Source organism: Phocoena sinus, chromosome 16 (assembly GCF_008692025.1).
Source record: "Phocoena sinus isolate mPhoSin1 chromosome 16, mPhoSin1.pri, whole genome shotgun sequence".
Classification (NCBI taxonomy): domain Eukaryota; kingdom Metazoa; phylum Chordata; class Mammalia; order Artiodactyla; family Phocoenidae; genus Phocoena; species Phocoena sinus.
The window spans coordinates 75,228,460-75,246,467 of record NC_045778.1 but is presented as its reverse complement, the minus strand read 5'-3'; the positions used below and the strand labels follow the sequence as shown (position 1 = coordinate 75,246,467).

The 18,008-nt window shown below is 44.1% G+C and overlaps 1 protein-coding gene across 19 annotated transcripts in view; it reads left to right on the top strand.

The window, feature by feature from the left end:
* Positions 1–18,008, top strand: part of FGFR2 (fibroblast growth factor receptor 2) — a 103,777-nt gene that overhangs the window by 29,786 nt on the left and 55,983 nt on the right. For all 19 annotated transcript variants that reach the window (XM_032608376.1, XM_032608375.1, XM_032608374.1 and 16 more), the window contains one exon: positions 9,541–9,710. In XM_032608376.1, coding sequence (XP_032464267.1) covers positions 9,541–9,710 — 170 coding nt within the window. The remainder of the gene's footprint in view (positions 1–9,540; positions 9,711–18,008) is intronic.

Sequence of the window (18,008 nt, the reverse complement as noted above, 5' to 3'; positions counted from 1 at the left end):
TCCGGCACCTGGGATAATGTTTTGCTTAAGTGGGGAACTGGATTTGTCTCTTGAGTCTCCTAGCAGCTTAGGCAAAAAGGGAGGTATTTCGGCTCATGTAGTTTTCACTCTTTGGCAAGAGAAAGCTTGCGACCACTAGTGTCAGCGTCACTTAAGAACTTACTGGGAATGAAAATTCTCAGGGCCCACGCCGGACCCACTGAATTAGAAACTTTGGGAGTGATTCTGATGCACAGGAAGCGTAAGAACCGCTGGCTTAGGGATTCTCACATGCAGATCTGCTTCCAGAAGGAGTTTATTGTTAGAGATCTCGTTGGTAAAACAGTGGGTAATAAGGCGAGTGAAAGTGTCTTCTGCTGTGCTCTGTACCAGCCTTCTAATGAGGTTGTTGTCATCATTGCGATTTAGTCATAAAACACTGGTACGTTACAACAGGCCGCTCGCTTCTTATTAGTTCTCTGGCTCCGGCAGGAGAGGCAGTGACCCTGACAGTGATGAAAAGGGTCTGCTCTGGGCCGACTCTGGGCTGGCTGCTGGTTCAGTCAGTGCCCCCAACGACCAGATAAGGTGGGGAGAGGAGTTGTTTGTGTTTTATTCATTGACAGTTTGTGATTCAGTGAGCCCAAAGCAGAGCTGCAGTTCAGTCAGAGAGACCTGTTGCATGTCTAATCACAGCGCCCCTCTGCCAATACTCAGGGTGATGACGGGGGTGAAGGGAGGATGCTCGCGCAGTTGTTTACAGCTCTAAAGTGGTACCCACGTGTGGGAGCCATTGCTGGTGACTGGGACATCAGATTCAGCGCGGTTCTGTTGGCATGCCTGGGAACCGTGTCGTTCTGGTGATCAGTCCCCTGCCTAATAGCATGTTACCCGGAATATGCAGGAAGTTATAAGATGTAACAGCAGGGCAGGCTGAATGAACTGAATCTCTCTCTGGTGACTCTCTTTTCATCCTGAATACTAGTCCTGACTGCTCAGTGCCCAGAGTGTTGCCTTTAAGGCCCGCCAGCCCACGTTGAGTGAATTGCCGTGCCTTCCTGCACCTTGCAACCAGGGTTCTTTGTAATTAGCTCTCGAATGACACCAACTCTGCCCCGAAGTGGGTGCTCTGCAGTGATTAAGGGCTGGTGTTAGCTGTACCAGGCAGATACTGCTGTCGGGAACTGCCTCTGTTCGGTGCCTGTGAAACATTAGATGCGATTTAAAGTGATAGCAGTTCTTAGCTGGCTGCTTGGCCTCTGCCATCTGCTAGTGTGATTAGGCCGGTCAGATTCACAGGTGCAGCCTGGGGCGGCTGAGGTGAAGCAGCTGTGGCCTGTGTGGACAGAGGAATGCCATGGCCAGGGTAACTGGCAAGGCGGGGAAGGGGATGTTGCCATTAAGACAATTTTTTGCCACCTCGAGTGTCAAATGCCTGACCTGATTAATAGGGAAAATTGTAGAAGCACTGAATTCTTTGCATTTTCAGCCACCTGGAAACCACTCATGTGTCCAAATTGATTCCTTCGGTGCCTTCTGATTGCCTGGAGATGCCACTGGGGTGTGTTTGAAAGTTCCCCTTCAGTGAAGTTAACAAATGATGCTCCAGTGACCCTGTGCTGACAGTGATAGCTCTGAGCTTCTCTGAGAAGGGTTTTTCTCTTTTAGGATTGGTCTACGTTACTTCTCCATCAAGTGACTCCAAAAATAGGTTGTAGGTTACTCTCGTTGCTGGTATTCTTGTTTGTCTAATTTTGTCAGTTAACTCTCAGAAGCCAAGCTTATCTGCCTGGTAGAGTTCTTCTTAGATTCTGTACGGAGTACAAAAAGTATGGTAGTCAAATATAATGGTGAAAAGAACAGTCAAAAATTAAGGCAGGATTGTTGCATTTTGGCCGTGAAACTGGTATCCGTTAACCTCCAGGTCCGATTTGAGTTTTATAGGAATGTACTGCAATGGTCAGGTTGATCTGAACTCTTACCTCATCCTGCGAGACCCAGCTCAAAAGTGGGCTCCTCTGTAGAGGATTTCCTTGTTTACACTGGGCGATTGAGTGGCTTTGACTGTTGTTCACAGGTTCTGTTGTATCACAGGTAGTGTACATTGTATCACGTGTAGTATCACGTAGTATCTCAGACCTGCCTTTTCTGGTAGATTGCTTCTGGAGGGCAAGGACTAGCCTGGATGTTGAATGAATATTTTGTGGAACTACCGTCCTCACGTATATCTTTTACAGATCCCATTAAAAACAGAGCAGCGTTCAGGTTTGGTTTGTACATTAAGAGAATAGACTGGTGTTTCTCAAAGAGTATCCCTTGGAACCCTAGTTCAGCATAATTCTCTGCCAAAAATGAGTTGTATTTTGAAATGAATTTGGAAAATACCTCCTACTCTGACCTTTCTTGAAGACTTACAGTGCCTATCAGCCTGTTACAAGCTCTGAGAAGTTCTGTAGTAAGACATCTGTTTCTTTTTGTCCTTTCCCAGGGTTTTCCAAACTTACTGACCGTTAAGACCCTTTTTAAAATATAGCGTCTATTCACATCCAGCTGCACGTGCTTTGAAAATCCCTGCAATGGGCTGATTTGATTGATCTGACTCTGCCTCCCCTTTAAGTCAAGTTCTTCCATCACAGATGTGAAGGGCATTCTCCGGTCATATTTTAGCAGCTGACTAGCTGATGACCTCACACTTGACCAGTGCTAGACGTTTCCCTGAGTGGAAGAATCTTGTGACGTCACTGCAAGCCCGGCTGCCAGGAAATAATGCTGCTACATACGCCCTTTGGTGAAAGAGACTTTCTCCGGACAGAAAGTTGTGATTTCAAATGCTAATTTTTGAAATGCGTCCAGGTTCAAGCTTTGTGCTTTAGCTTAAAAAAGCATAACTTAACTAGTCCTTGCCTTCCCTAGGTTCTAGGTATCTTAATGGGTTATCTGGCAGCAAATAGACAGACGTGTCTGTCCGTTTTTTTCGAGGTACTTTTTATCACCTCAGACTTGTGTTTAAGTGATTCCTGTCTCTGGAGAACTTGAGGCTGACTTCTTGGGAAGGGCATGAGTGACAGAAGGTTCAGGTTGGCTGCTTAACTAGAGGGAATTGATAGTAAGACAGCCGTATCAGGTGGAGTGGTTCTTTCTATTGAGTGAAGAGGGAGAAGGTAATTTTTCTATTTTGGCTTTATTTTCGTTCAGACCTGCATCTGCCCATCCTCCATATTAGGGAGAAAGGCAATTTTTTTTTTTTTTTTGTAAGCAACTGGGGAAAATGAAGGTTCTTGGCCTGAGATTCTAAACGTTCATCGATAGACCTGCTGATCGTAACAGTTCACCGTCTCCTTGGCTCTAATTGGGATTTTCCTTGGAAGAGATCGTACCTAAGTTGGTAAATGCTGGTTTCTTAGTTGTGTTGAAGTTTCCAGGAACTGAAGAAAACAAATTTTTAGAAAATGTACCAGCTGCCTAAAGTTTTCAAAACACCTTTGCGGTGAAAACCTCATTACAAGTTGGTTTGGGTGTTTTATCACAAAGGCCGGGGATGGTGTTGCATCCATTCGGCCAGATTGAGTGTCTTTTCTTTCTCGGCCTCCCCTCTGGTCCAGCAGCATCACCGGCCACTAGCAGGTTCTCTTTTGAAGGCAGAGCCTGGGAACTCCCCCAAGCAACTGGTCTCCCAGTGGGCTTAGGCGTTTCACACGTGGGTCGCTTGCCTGGTTTGTTTTAATGTATTTCTCATTGAATGCCTTGTTGGTCAGCAAGCTGTTGTTTTAATGAGATTTCTCAAATAAAGCCCCCATGAGCCCCACAGTCACACCTTCACTGACATCTCCATATTTTGTTAGATTTGTTTTCTGTTTCTCTGTGCAAAACTGAAGACAGATGAACTGCAGTCTACTGCAAGGATGGGGTAGAGCTCTCAGAGACGTGCCTCCTTCCCTCATCAGGGGTCAAAGCATTGAAATGTCCTGATTAGTGATATTTTTAAAGGCACTAATTATAGACTTAAGACAGAGGCCTTAGTGAGGCTTTAGAGAGTTTGTGAGACTTAATCTAAGAGCTGAAACAGGCTGTTGTTTTTCTTTTTTTACATCAATAAAAATACAGTTGGCAGTCATCAGCGGCCACAGCTCACATAAATCTTGAACTTTTGACTTAATTACCATGGGAGAGTTCAAAGGGCAGCATGGAGTGGTTGAAAGAGCACTGCTCAGGGAGCTGGAGACTTGGGTCTAGCCTCAGCCCAGCCTCTGGCCATGTGACCTTGATCAAATCACTTAACCTTTCTGGATGACATTGATCACACCAGCCGTTGGGCCAGATGGTCACTGAGGTCCCTTTTGGTACAGTGGTAATTTGAGTCCATGTTTTTCCTTTAAACCACCAGGCTGTATTCTCTCTATTTGGTGAGAGAGAGAGAGAGAGAGAGAGAGAGAGAGAGAGAGAGAGAGAGAGAGAGAAGACCATAAACCTTCGATGTCAGGGTGGGGATACGTAAGAGTTTTTGTGGGAGCTGGCTCAGCAGCCCATGTTTTCTCCTTAGGTTTAGGTTGCAGGGTCAAAATAAATCCTCTGATCCTATCATTTGTTGACAGAATCAATATCTGTGTAGAATATAGATAGATACCTGGAAAGAATGTTAGAACCGGGAGGGGTTCTGAATCAGAACATTCAGTTCAGCTCCCTCATTTTATAGCTCAGGCTTTTAACAGTCGTCCATCTGGTCTGTCCATCCATCCATCCATCCATCTGTTCAATAAACACTTGAGTGCCTGCTTCATAGTCCGAAGGTGGCTCGAGCTGCACACTCCAGGTGATCTGCCCTTATTGGTCAGCAGACATCGAGAGGAATATATTTCAGTCTAGAAACACCCTGGGCATGGAAACAGACATAAATAACCAAGAAGATGGTGGACCAGAGAAGGAATGATGAATCTTTATTGTGGGTTGAAGGGGGGTTAAGAAAGGCTGTGTTGAGGGAACCTTGAGGGAAGTTTCTGTGGGGTTATAAATCTGCTTAACCAGCCACAAGTTAAGAGACTTCTGTTGTATTAAATTAAAATTCTACTTACTTGGTATTATTACTAACATACAGTATCTGTTTCAGTGTAGAAAGTGATAATGAGTCAATACGCTAAACCTTGATGATGGGCTTGTATTTATTTATTTATTTTGGCTAGGTCTTACTGTTCCCTTAACTTGGTCATTATTAGTATTTAATGACTAAGAGAATGTCTTTCTTTTGCTACATACTACAGCAGAAGAAAGTGTCAGAGCAGAAGGGGCCATACCTATCATCTAGGTCAACTTATTTCCTCCTGATTTAAGTATAATTCATGTTTTATGCCATCAGGGGTTTATACCACAATTCCGTCTCTACTAAACATATCCCTAAGATTATGTCAGGGAAGGTGTACAAAGTGGATGCCGTACACCTCTTTCAAGCAACATGATGTGGCCTTGGCCATCCGTATTGAGCATCTACTGTGTGCTAGAGTCTTCTCTGCTTTTGTAGATCATTAATTTGTTAAGTGAGTTCCTCCTCCAAATGAAAGTTGTTAATGCTGTTCACAGCCTTGGGATAGAGAGGCCTCATTAGGTAGAGGGGCTTTTTAGGAGCCTGGTCCCTGTTTCTCTCCAGCTGCATTGTAGTTCTTGGGGTGGGGACCCTGGCATTTCCATGTGTCCAGACTGCAAACATAGCCGGAAATACTGAAGACAGGAAGAGTTCGCAGAGGACATAGGACATTGATGATGGAAACACAGCATGGCCGTTCCTACATTGTAATTATTTTTCTGGACCTTCCAGATTCTTCAAGTTTTCCATAAAACTAGTTTATTTCAGAAAGAGCCGTTGTAAAATAATAAAATAACTCCTCCCCTCCAGCATATGTTCTTAAAAAAATTCGTGAGCTTGACTTCTTAAAGGAAGGCCCATCGTGAAAGCACATGGTGCCTGTGTGACGTCAGCACCCGGAGTGGTGCTGGACACGGAGTTGGTGGTGACTCATCACTGCCACTCAGGGAACCTCGAGAACTTGGCCTGACGGCCCTTTTTGTTGAGTCAAGCTTTACCGTTATCCAGAGAAAGCGAATGTTGTGAATTCGGGTTTCCAGTGACAGTCATGTAGGTGATTGGCTTCCACTTCGTTGATTAGATTTCATGGCGCCTCACCCACCTGCGATCTCTGAGCCTTTAGATGAGACACATGGTGCCCACAGACTTTATTTAAAAAAATTTTTTTTCTGGTTTCTTCTTTTTTTTTTAACATCTTTATTGGAGTATAATTGCTTTACAATGGTGTGTTAGTTTCTGCTTTATAACAAAGTGAATCAGCTATACGTATACATATATCCCCATATCCCCTCCCTCCTGCGTCTCCCTCCCACCCCTCTAGGTGGTCACAGAGCACCGAGCTGATCTTGCCGTGCAGTGCAGCTGCTTCCCACTAGCTATCTGTTTTACATTTGGTAGTGTATATATGTCAATGTTACTCTCTCACTTCATCCCAGCCTAACGTTCCCCCTTCATTGGGTCCTCAAGTCCGTTCTCTATGTCTGCGTCTTTATTCCTGTCCTGACCCAGGTTCATTAGAACCTTTTTTTTTTTTTTAGATTCCGTATATATGTGTTAGCATACGGTATTTGTTTTTCTCTTTCTGACTTACTTCACTCTGTATGACAGACTCTAGATCCATCCACCTCACCACAAATAACTCAGTTTCATTTCTTTTTATGGCTGAGTAATATTCCATTGTATATATGTGCCACATCTTCTTTATCCATTCATCTGTGGATGGACACTTAGGTTGCTTCCATGTCCTGGCTATTGTAAATAGAGCTGCAGTGAACATTGTGGTACGTGACTCTTTTTGAATTAGCCCATAGACTTTAGATGAGAAGCATGGCTGTGTATCTGTTTTGCACAAGCAGATTTTATAGGTGCAGTTTTGATGATTGAAATTTCACCCCAGGGAAGTGGCTATCTGCCAGAAATTCCAACAAAATTCTTTCACCCTTGTCCCTAAATAATTCCTCAGGCTCCAAGAAAAAGGTGCTGGTTGCCAGTGTGCTCTTGCCACAGGCCAAGGCTGTACAGGCCCACGTGGCCTGGGGATCCCCGTGTGGGTTGCAGGCTCACCAGCAGCTTGGCCCAGTGACGGAGAAGCAGCGCGTTCCCAGTTGCTAAAGCTGAGACCTATTTTTCAACATAGGGAACGTGGAAATCATGCCTCTTGGTACGTAAGCACACGTCTGTTGATTTCTTTTTATATAAAAATGTAAAGACATTCCACGGGATCAGGGCAGCTGTAATTGATGGTAGCTGAAAGAGCTACTACATTAATATTTAGCTAATTCGTATGAATAGGCTATTGTGTTTACTTTTAAACAGATAACATGAATGCAGACACCTGACAGCGTGAGGTATGCTTTTCATTTAGGTCAGATTTGTAAAAGTCTTTGTGTAGCGACAAAGCTCATTATTTATTTTGTGCTCTCAATGCTTTCTTTTTTAGTGGCAGTGGATGGAATTTTCTAAGCAGGAGCTTTTAAAATGAAAGATGATTGAAATTGTTTCAGTATATGCCAGGCCCTGGGAGACTTACGATAAATAGGAACCGAGCACTCCCTGGGGAACCCTCAAAAGAATAGGTGTGTTTATGGGCATTTGACACCCCAAGTCAAGTGGCTACCAAGTTGCCTACTCATTACAGATGCAACTGGATTCAGGGGAAAGAAGGGCAGCTCTATTTTCTCCCCCAGCTCCCCTCCCGCCCTCCCACTGGCCTTTCTCTCTCTGGTGCACATGACTGGCAAGTTTTGCCTCCCTTTGCTCTGCCTTGGCATCATGTCGATACCCCACCACCTTGACACTTAGATAAGCAGAAGGATAAAGAAGATACAACATGTCCCCGTTAAGAAACCCCTGTTTCACCTTTTATAGCAGGCTTCAAGAGCAAGGGCGAGTCAAAGAAGGGTAGGTGTTTTGGATGCAGTTTTTCCATTTCCTGATTCCACCATGACAGCCTGGCTGTTAAGTGAAGGGCATTGTTACCTCGCCAGGAACGAGCTGTGTCATCCACAGAACAGAGGAGGAAGCTTCTAAATCTGCATCGTAGACAAAGCCCCTTCTTACGCCCGCTTTTGCTTCTGGTTTGTGGAGGGTGTGTGCTGTTGCCCAGTCTAACCCTTGTTAGAAATAAGCACTTATGGATCAGTCTTCAAGAGTTTTAGTGTTCTAGAATGTTCTAGGATGTTAAAGGCCCTGCTGATGGATGCTTTGGGGAGGATACAGGGATTTGGGTTACCTGTTTGCTAAGACAGAATCACGCATGTGAAAAGTTAAATTGCTCTATAAGATTTCATTGGAAATCCTGGGCAGTAATAACGGAGGCAGTGTGCCTTCGGCTGAGGCTGTCTGTCCTGGACGCCAGTCCTGCACATTCAGAGAGGTTAAAGGTATGGATTCCAATGCTTTGGAGAGTAGGTAGGGAGACAAACAGTGGGCTCTGCAATCAAACTGCCTCGGCTCACATCCTGGTCGCGCTTCTTCCTAGTTTTGTGGCTGTGGGCAGATTACTTCTCTGTGACTCGGTTTCCCCATCCCTAAACAGGGATTATCATTGAATTGTGTCAGGATTAATACAGTAAACACGTGAGAGCTTTGGGGGCTTTGTCTGCAAATAAGAAGCACCCAGTCAGTAGTGGTCATGAGCCATTATTAGCAGGCTTGAAGAATTTGTGGCAGTATTCCCGATTGATGCTGTGACTTTAATTTAGAAAAAAATGTCCTTCCTGTGGTAATTGAAAAAGGTGTCTCCTTCTTTGAGTTTAAAAAATCACTAGTGTCCCTGTCTTTGAGGGCTACTTAGAGGGCACCACTTTAATGTTTAATTGGCAGCTTCCTATTAAGTTACCTGCTTCGACATGCTGGTAGAATTATGGCATTCACAAGCACCATTCGAGAGGAAAGAAACCTTTTTTTTTTTTAATTTTAAAAATTAAAACATATTTAGTAACATGGCTTGTTGACTTGTCATATAAAGTGCTGGGAAATTAATGAATCCTCCCTGAACTATTCTACCCTACTGAGATAAGTTATACTATTGATTACCCTTTGAAGCGCCAATGGATAAAATGGATGTGGCTTTTGGGCACAACTTGTTTATGTGTATATGTGATCCTTTCATAGGTGTGGTGATCTAAAATGATATATTTGAGGGGTACTCAGCTGTTGTTATGGTATGTGTTGTCACTGTGTGTCTAAAGTAGCATTTTAAAACATGATTCATGAATTTATATCCTGGCACTAAGAACAGGGAGAGAAGGCTCCCTGTTAATAGACATAAACTATAAACTATCAAGCAGCCCACCTCCAGGGACCTTCTGGGAGGCCAGCTGGATCAGACTTCAGAAAATGTTTCCCTAATGTAAATATTACCCAAAGATTTTGAAAGCGTCGGATCATTCACCTACAAAAGAAAATGATCTTACCTGTTAGGATTTAATGATGGAGGTGAAGCTAGCCATCTACGTACATTATAATGTCATTTTCCAAAACAGGGGCACCGTATTGGACCAACACAGAAAAGATGGAAAAACGGCTGCACGCCGTCCCAGCAGCCAACACTGTCAAGTTCCGCTGTCCAGCTGGGGGGAATCCAACACCAACGATGAGGTGGCTGAAAAACGGGAAGGAATTTAAGCAGGAACATCGCATTGGAGGCTATAAGGTAGAATGACGCTTTCAAAATATTCTATTTCTTAAATTTTTATTTCTTTATTTTTTTAAGTAGTCAAAAGTTAGCAGGAACTAGAAGGAATATTCTTTTTAAAAAAATCAATAATTATCATAATTGATCGTTTCCATGTTTGATATTTTAAAAAAATTACCCTGGACTTGAATGTAATTTTAAAGTACAATCCCCATTTGTGTTGTTCTTTATATGAAGAGAGGTTAGTAATAGAAGGGTCGAAAGTTGAGAGTCTGTTTTCTATATGTTTTATGGTCTGTAAAACTAAAACTGAAGCAGAATTTGAGAAGTGTTGTAAGTACAGTTGCCCTATCTGAGCAGGATTGTATGAACAGTGGATGGACTTGGATGAGAGACTGGGGTATGAAATACTACTTATTAAGAGAGAACGCTTCCCGGGACTTCCCTGGTGGCGCAGTGGTTAAGAATCCGCCTGCCAATGCAGGGGACGCTGGTTCGAACCCTGGTCCGGGAAGATCCCACATGCCGTGGAGCAGCTAAGCCCGTGCGCCACAGCTACTGAGCCTGTGCTCTAGAGCCCACGAGCCACAACTACCGAGCCTGCGTGCCACAACTACTGAAGCCTGTGTGCCTAGAGCCCGTGCTCCGCAATGAGAGAAGCCACTGTGATGAGAAGCATGTGCACCACAACGAAGAGTAGCCCCTGCTCGCCGCAACTAGAGAAAGTCCGTGCGCAGCAGTGAAGACCCAACGCAGCCAAATAAATAAATAAATAAGACTAAAAAAAAAAAAAGAACACTTCCAAGATGACAGAGGCAATCTCCCTGACGTCCATCCTCAAGGATTCTGAAGAGCCCATTACAGAATGTGGTGAAATATAGTCTCATCACTCACTGGGGAGGTTGAAATTGACAACCATTTCCCGGAAGATGCCTCTTCAGGCGTTTGTTCATCCATTGAGCAAATGTTGATCGAGTGCCCTCGTAGCAGGCACCGTCCTAGGCTCTGGGCACAGCACGGCCCAAGCTTATCGGGGCTCCTCGTCGAGCAGGAAGGCAGACAGAAGAGCTGGCCATCAAGACACTGATACGGGTGAAGTTAGAAGAGTAGGTTGTGCTGTGGATGTGCAGAGAGGTGATGTTGGCTCCTTGGGAGACTAAGGTAAAGGAGATCAGGAAAGGATTCTAGGCTGAGTTTGAAGGAAGGTTGTCTCAGAAGAGTGATATGGAATCTCCAGATCATTTAGTGTGGAAGGGGAGAACTTTACGAATTTAGTATATAAGGATGACTTAAGGAACCTTACTGTGAAATTCTTTGGTGCATTTGGAACATGAATGGGTGTATCAGTTACCCATTGCCTTGTAACAAATTACCCCAAGACCTGGTAGCTTTAATGACAGCATTTATTTTCTCACAGTTTCCATGGGTCAGGAGTCCAGGTGTGGCTTAGGTGGCCTTCTGTCTCAGGGCCTCTCACAGGATGGTAATCACGGTTTCAGTTAAGGCTGGGGTCTCATCTGAAGGGTCAGTGGGGAAGAATCTGCTTCCAGACTCACTCATGTGGTTGTTGTCAGGATTCACTTCCTTGCAGGCTGTTGGACTGGGGGCCTCAGTTCCTCACTGGCCGTTGGCTGGAGGCCACCCTTTGGCCACATGGGCCTCTCCATAGGGCAGCTGACAGCGTGGCAGCTGGCTTCCTGAGGGGGAACAGACAAGACAGAGGAGAGTATGAGGAAGATAGATGTCACAGCCTTTGTAACCTAATCACAGAAGTGCCCTCCCACCACTTTTGCTGTTTTCTACCATTAAGTAAGTCACCAAGGGAGGTGATTATTGAGGGCACGAGTGTCAGGAAACACGGGGATCGCTGGAGCATCGGAGGAACCTGCACAGTGGATGAAGCAGAAGATGCCTCAGCTCAGGCCCCAGGTCCTTAAGAACCATGTGGGAGAGGAGTTCTTGGTGGCAGCAGTGTGATACCCAGGAGGACTTTCCTTGATGTACCCCCCTTACCTGTGTTAACACAGCAACATCACTTTAGATGGCACGTGAGTCCCTGTCCCATCCCTGCTGCGCTCAAATGGGACTTCCCTCCACACAAAGTGCCCCGGAGCCCTTTCCTGAAACACTATACACAGTTACTCATCTTGAAAGGGTTAGTATTTTCGTCTGTAGGAACTTTTGACTTTTGTTTTAACATTGAAAAATTACTTTCTAGAAGCCAAAACCCAGAGGATAATTGGGAAAGCCTACGAGTAAATTTCTAAGCGCACGTGTGGGCAGTTTATGTGTGAAACAGATGTGAAACACATCTGCTGGAAGGTGGATGCCTTTGAAGCCGTGGAGTAGAAATACTTGGGTTGTCTTCTACGACTCCTGCTCATTGGGGGAAGCAGTAGCAGGAGGACGATTTGTCTCTTTGTTCAGTCCTTAGACTGGTACAATGAGATTGGAGGTTGGCTTTTTTATTTTATTTTATTTTTTTAAAGAATGAATAGACAGAGATTTCATTAGGTGATGCTGGTTGTAAAGGAAGAGTTAAACCACTAAAATCAAGGCCCCTGGGATTGTTCTAACCACCAAACGTTCTCTGAAATCATAACTGATGCAGTTCCAATGATTTATTTAAATACAACTTGAGTATAAGAAGGGTGGTCAAAATCTTGGTGGTTAACTCATTTCCTTCCTCAAGAAAGTCTGGGAAATGAGTGCAAAGGGTCAGTGAGCGCCCAGAAACTCCTGGTCTCAAAATAAATAGGGCCAACATCATTATTATGGGTAAGGAGCTTTTTGCAAATCTGAATTACTGATTACAAATACGCTGGAAGACTAAGGGTGCCGAATGAGGAGGCGCTGCTTGCTTTTTAACAGGTGCAGTTCGGTTTTGATTATTGATGACAACACTCCACTAAATGAAGAGCAGCTAATGTTCTAAAAGCGAAACTAGGAACCTTTAGCCTCATCCCGAGGAGGCACAGACGACCAAATTATTTTTGTTGTTTGATGTTGGAGTCATTTCTGGAGTGAAAGAGGAATGGAATTTGAGTGTGTGGGGAGAAAAATCTAAACTCTGTTTTGCTTTTCAATGAAAAGGGCAAACAAAAAGGAGAGTATTACACCTTTGGAGCGGGGGTGGGGAGCGCCGGCCGGCAGTGATGAGGGTGCATCTCTTGCCCAGCTGGCCTTTCTCTCTGGAGAAGGAGGCTGGGACGGTGGGCCTGACTGGCCTGGGGGCTTGCCGCATCATTGCAAGGGTAGTCGACCTGGATTCACAACAGTTGTGGCATTGGTCATTCGTTTTGGGAATACGGGACACCCTTAGAAATTCCATTGAGTCCAGTGGGCTTCTGGGACTTGAAAGGAAAAGACAGAGATCTCTTACCTCCTGGGAGAATATAGTTACCTAAAGCCTAAGTCTTGCTAATGACGTGTTAGACCCACCCCAGGTCCCCGGGTTCCTAGGCCATGACGTCACTAAAGGTCACAGAGGTGGACTCCCACCTGAGGGCCACCCCTGCTGGGCCGAGCTCCAGGGCAGAGTGGGGAGCATGGTCGTGATGGGGGGTTTCCCCTCTGATGTTTTCTTTGTTACCTACATGACACTTGTAAAGAACTGTGTCTCTGAACATTTGACTTGAGGGATCCGTATTGTACAGTTTGTAGTTTCCATTCCTCGGCACTTCCCCCCAAAGCCGAGACCTAATTGTTCACGTGGAGGGCCCGACTGATGTCCAAATGACCCCTCCTCTCACTCCCGTCCTTTTGCTCTTTTATTTAATGAGGAAGCAAAGTGTCAAGTTTTCCAAGGTGTATTTTTCCAGAAAGCAAGACCTGAAATTTCCCACAAACAAAATTGTGATTTTTTTGGTGTGCATGTCTGTGATTTTTTTTTTTTTTCTCCTTCATAAATCTCATTCCGTAAACCATGGCTGTGCTCTGATGGCCCAGCTGTCTGTCTAGCTCTTTCTACCTGTTTATGGGCTGGGCACTTTGGCCCTGGTCTACTGTATTATGCATATGTGGCCATTGAAGGGAGAAGGAACACAAAAAACGAAAACAAAATCAAAGAGAATTATGAAACAGGACAGAAAGCTCATTTTAATTAAAATGGCCCATAGAGCTCTTTGGTATTCTGTGTTTCAGTCTTACTTATCAAAGAACTCATGCTGAGCCATTCTTAGGTTATTAAGAGTCAAATTACTGTTTTTCTTAGTATGTGGGCAGAAGCTGGTTAGATGTTATATAATGACAGAGCATGACTTGAAGCAAAACCATATCTCCCTAATTGTGCTGATGCCTGGGCTTTTTAACATCAGTTAAAAAGTTGGCGGAGCTCTCTGGGCTTCACATCACCTATCCTTAGGATGAGAAGATGGGATAGGAAATCTCTAACGTCTGATCCTTTCCAGCACTAAAACCCGTGATTTAGTAGCCTGACCGTAATGCAGCATCAGCCATTTTTCATCTTAAACAACAGCACAGAGTTTGTTTTTTATAAGGAGGTTGCCTTTAAGGCTAGATATTTAGTAGGGCTCTGAGCAGTGATTACAATTAAATGTAGAAAAGCAAGAAGATGACTGAGATAATTAATAGACCAGCTCAATTGCTAGCTCATTCCTAGGTAATGATTTAGGCATAGAGGAGAAGAACATTCTTAAAAACCGTCTTTCAAGCCACGTACTAACTGCATAAGACCCAAGAGAGATCATGGGATAAAGCTCTCCCTCAACATGGCCATAGAATTGGCACAAGAGCCCACGGCATCCAAGAGGTTAGAATTCCCACGGAGCGGCCTGGCAGAGGAGAGGAAGCATTGTAGAGTATGGACTGTTAGTTTCCAAGTACATTTCAGGTCCAAGAAAGGACAACTACAAAAATTATTTTCTTATCACAACTGAACTGGTTGTTTTGATGGTTAGGTTAGATTTACATTTTCTAGGTTATTAAGTGTAACGCTTAACCCCAAAGTATGTTTATTTGGAAAAATCACTACTAATGTGCGTTTTAATATATTTATATTTGTTGAGCTTTTTTTCAACCAAGACACTTCTGCTTTAATGTCAGATCAGGCAGACTGTGACGAGGGGCAGGTGTATGTTGGTATCTGCTGCCATGTGTTGTCTGCTCACCTGTGTCCTGACTGTTCCAGGTGCCTCCTGTGTACATGGCACCCTGTCCCCTGCACAGCCCAAAGAGGTGGGCACTGTTCTTTTGTCCCTTTTGCACATGGGGCTCCTAGGTGGTGGAGCTGTTATTTGGACCCAGGCAATTTTTGCTCCAAAGTTCATGCCCATATTAAAATATGGTTCCATGTTTTGTTAAAAAAAAAACCCAAAACACTGTTATGATAAATGAAAGACATGTAGGTAGTAATGGCTTCCCAGGAGCATATAACTGTCAGTTGATGCAGGGTATACTGTTGAGAGTAAAGTTGGGGGGAGGGGTATGACGCTGTTCTTCTAGCTTCCGTGACCTGTATGAGATGGTTTGTTTTGGTGTGTGGTAAAAGTATAACATAAAATTTGTCATTTATTTCTAAAACTTTTTCATCATCCAAAATAGAGACTCTGTATCCATTAAACATTAATTCCCTACTCCTCCTTTCGCCCGGCCCTGGTAACTTCGAATCTACTTTCTGTCTGTGAGTTTGCCTGTCCGGGTATCTCCTGTAAGTGGAATCACAGGAAATGTGTCCTTTTGTATCTGGCTATTTCACGTAATATGTTCAAGGTTCATCCATGTTGTAGCATGTATCAGAACTTCCGTCTTTTAAAAGAGTGGCTGAATGATATTCCATTATATGGATATATCACACTTCGTTTATCCATTCATCTGTTGATGGGCGCTTGGGTTGTTTCCACCTTGTGGCTACGGTGGATGACGCAGCTGTGAACATTGGTGTACCAGTATCTGTTTGAGTCCTTACTTGGAGTTCCTTCGGGTGTATACCTAGGAATGGAATTGCTCGATCATATGGTGATTCTGTGTTTAGCTTTTTAAAGAAGGCCATGACGTTTTTAAAGAGTTAAGTTCAAAAGGCAGTGGATGCCCTTTTGGCAGTCTGTCCCCAGAGCACCTTTCTGGGCACCGTCAGGGAACAGGCATCGAAGAGATCAGCCTTGCATTTTATAATTCACTTCCCACCTTCTCTGGAGAGATCCGTTGTTTACTGAGTAGAGGGAAGAGTTTCTGCCATTGGTCCTCAAAGATCAGAGCTCACCCAGCCCTGTTCTCTGGACCCCTCCCGAAAAGCAAACCTCTTGGCGTTTAAGCATTAAACAGGTGTTTGTCTCCAGGTCTGCATGGTGATAGGAAGCAGCATGTACCACAGCCCTTGGCACATGTAAGCTCAGTTTGTATATACACATCCCAGAGGGATGGCTTGGAGTCCGCCAGGAACCAGCTGAAAATGGGGATTTGGCATGGGCTAGTAAGATTTTATGCATCCTCGTGACACCTGGTCTATGTTGAATTGTAGTTCGTGGGACACCTTATGAAGGCCAGGGTTAAAAGGGAGTGCTGTCCTTCTCCATAATTTGAGCCCTGATACTGGTGGAGGGAAGTCTTGGGGGTATTTACCGTCATGTGGACACATCATTCCTCGATTTGGCACAGAGCAAAACTTTCCATCCAGCTTCTGGGTGTTTATTCTGCTTGTTATCGAACACCTGGGTGTTTGGAAATGTTAAGAGTTTTTTGCAATGTGGAAAGCAAACATCCAGGTGACAGCTGGGTCTTTGACCTTTCACCTTTCACCTAGGTGTTTTGGTGTCCTACCAACTCAATCGACATTCCCAGTTGTCAGCCGAAGGCTAGGGGTTTTAGGTGCAACGTGGAGGCTTTAGGTAACTGAGGAATTCCGAGAAAACCTGTCTGGGCCACCTTTTGTCTTTGCAATGACAGGGTGTAGAATGTCTGTGGATCCAGTTTTTGGATTACGAGTAAGAAGAGAGTTGAGGCCATTAGCTTCAGTCTGCTTGGTCTCAGTATTGAAATGTTATTTTTAGAAGATTGTAGTGAACATAGGTTTGAAACCCCATGCTTTCTCATTTTGTTCCTTGGCAGATGAAAAATACTGATGAATTCCACAAAGATGTAGCCACAGGGAGGAATGAAAAGAAGGGATTGTGCATGGTCGGTTACTGCAGGATTTCTCTTCTCCCTGGCTTTTGTGGTCTGTCCGCCGGAGAGTTACACATGCGGTGGTTCTGCCACAAAACAACTATTACCCTAGGATTTATTTCACTTTTTGAGTGTGTGTGTGTGAGATTTATGTTTAAATTTGGAAAGTGAAAATGAGAAAAGAGTAAACATTTTTAATCCTACTACTTAATTATATAAAGTATATCACTAACAATTGAGTACATTTTCTTTCTGATTTTACCTTGTATACAAGTCATGCTTACAGATTCAGGCCTATATGCGCCTAGAAGGTTGTGTGTGTGTGTCATGTGTGTGTTGTGTGTGTATATTTTTTACAAAATGGAATCACGAATATACATATTTGCACTCAGGCTACTTGTTTTCATTCATCAGTAACTATCAGTGATATTTTACCGGGACTGAACATAAGAATACCTCGTTCTTTTTAATGACTGTATGCTATTCTTTTGGAATAAACTGTTCATTATGAATGAGTCTCCTGTTCATGGATTCCAGTTTTCTTCTGTTACAAACTGTGCTTGAAGCAACAATTTTATTACGTGCCTTGAAGTAATCCTGCTCTTCTCTGTGTAGGCAAGATTTCTAGAAGTGGAATTAGCTGGGTCCAAAAAAAATATGTGTGTTGCTAATTTTAATGGGTACTAGCAAATTATTTTACAGAAAGGTTTTCCTCAACTTATGTTATCAATTTGAGTTTCTATTTCCCTCCACCCTCACCGAGTACTCAATGACATTGATCTTTCTAATTTTTGTTAATCAACTGGTGAATAACAGTGTCTCATCATTGTTTTTTTTTTTTTTTTGCGGTACGCGGGCCTCTCAGTGTTGTGGCCTCTCCTGTTGCGGAGCACAGGCTCTGGACGCGCAGGCTCAGCGGCCATGGCTCACGGGCCCAGCCGCTTCGTGGCATGTGGGATCTTCCCGGACCGGGCCACGAACCCGCCTCCCCTGCATTGGCAGGCGGACTCTCAGCCACTGCGCCACCAGGGAAGCCCTCACCATTGTTTTAATTTGCATTTCCCTGCTCCTTAATGAGGTTAAAGCATCTTTTCATATGTTTATTGAGTATTTACATTCCCTCTTCTGTGCAACCAAAGATGGTTTATGTTCATTTGACCTAAGTGGCAGAAACAATGGAGCATTAAAAAGCTG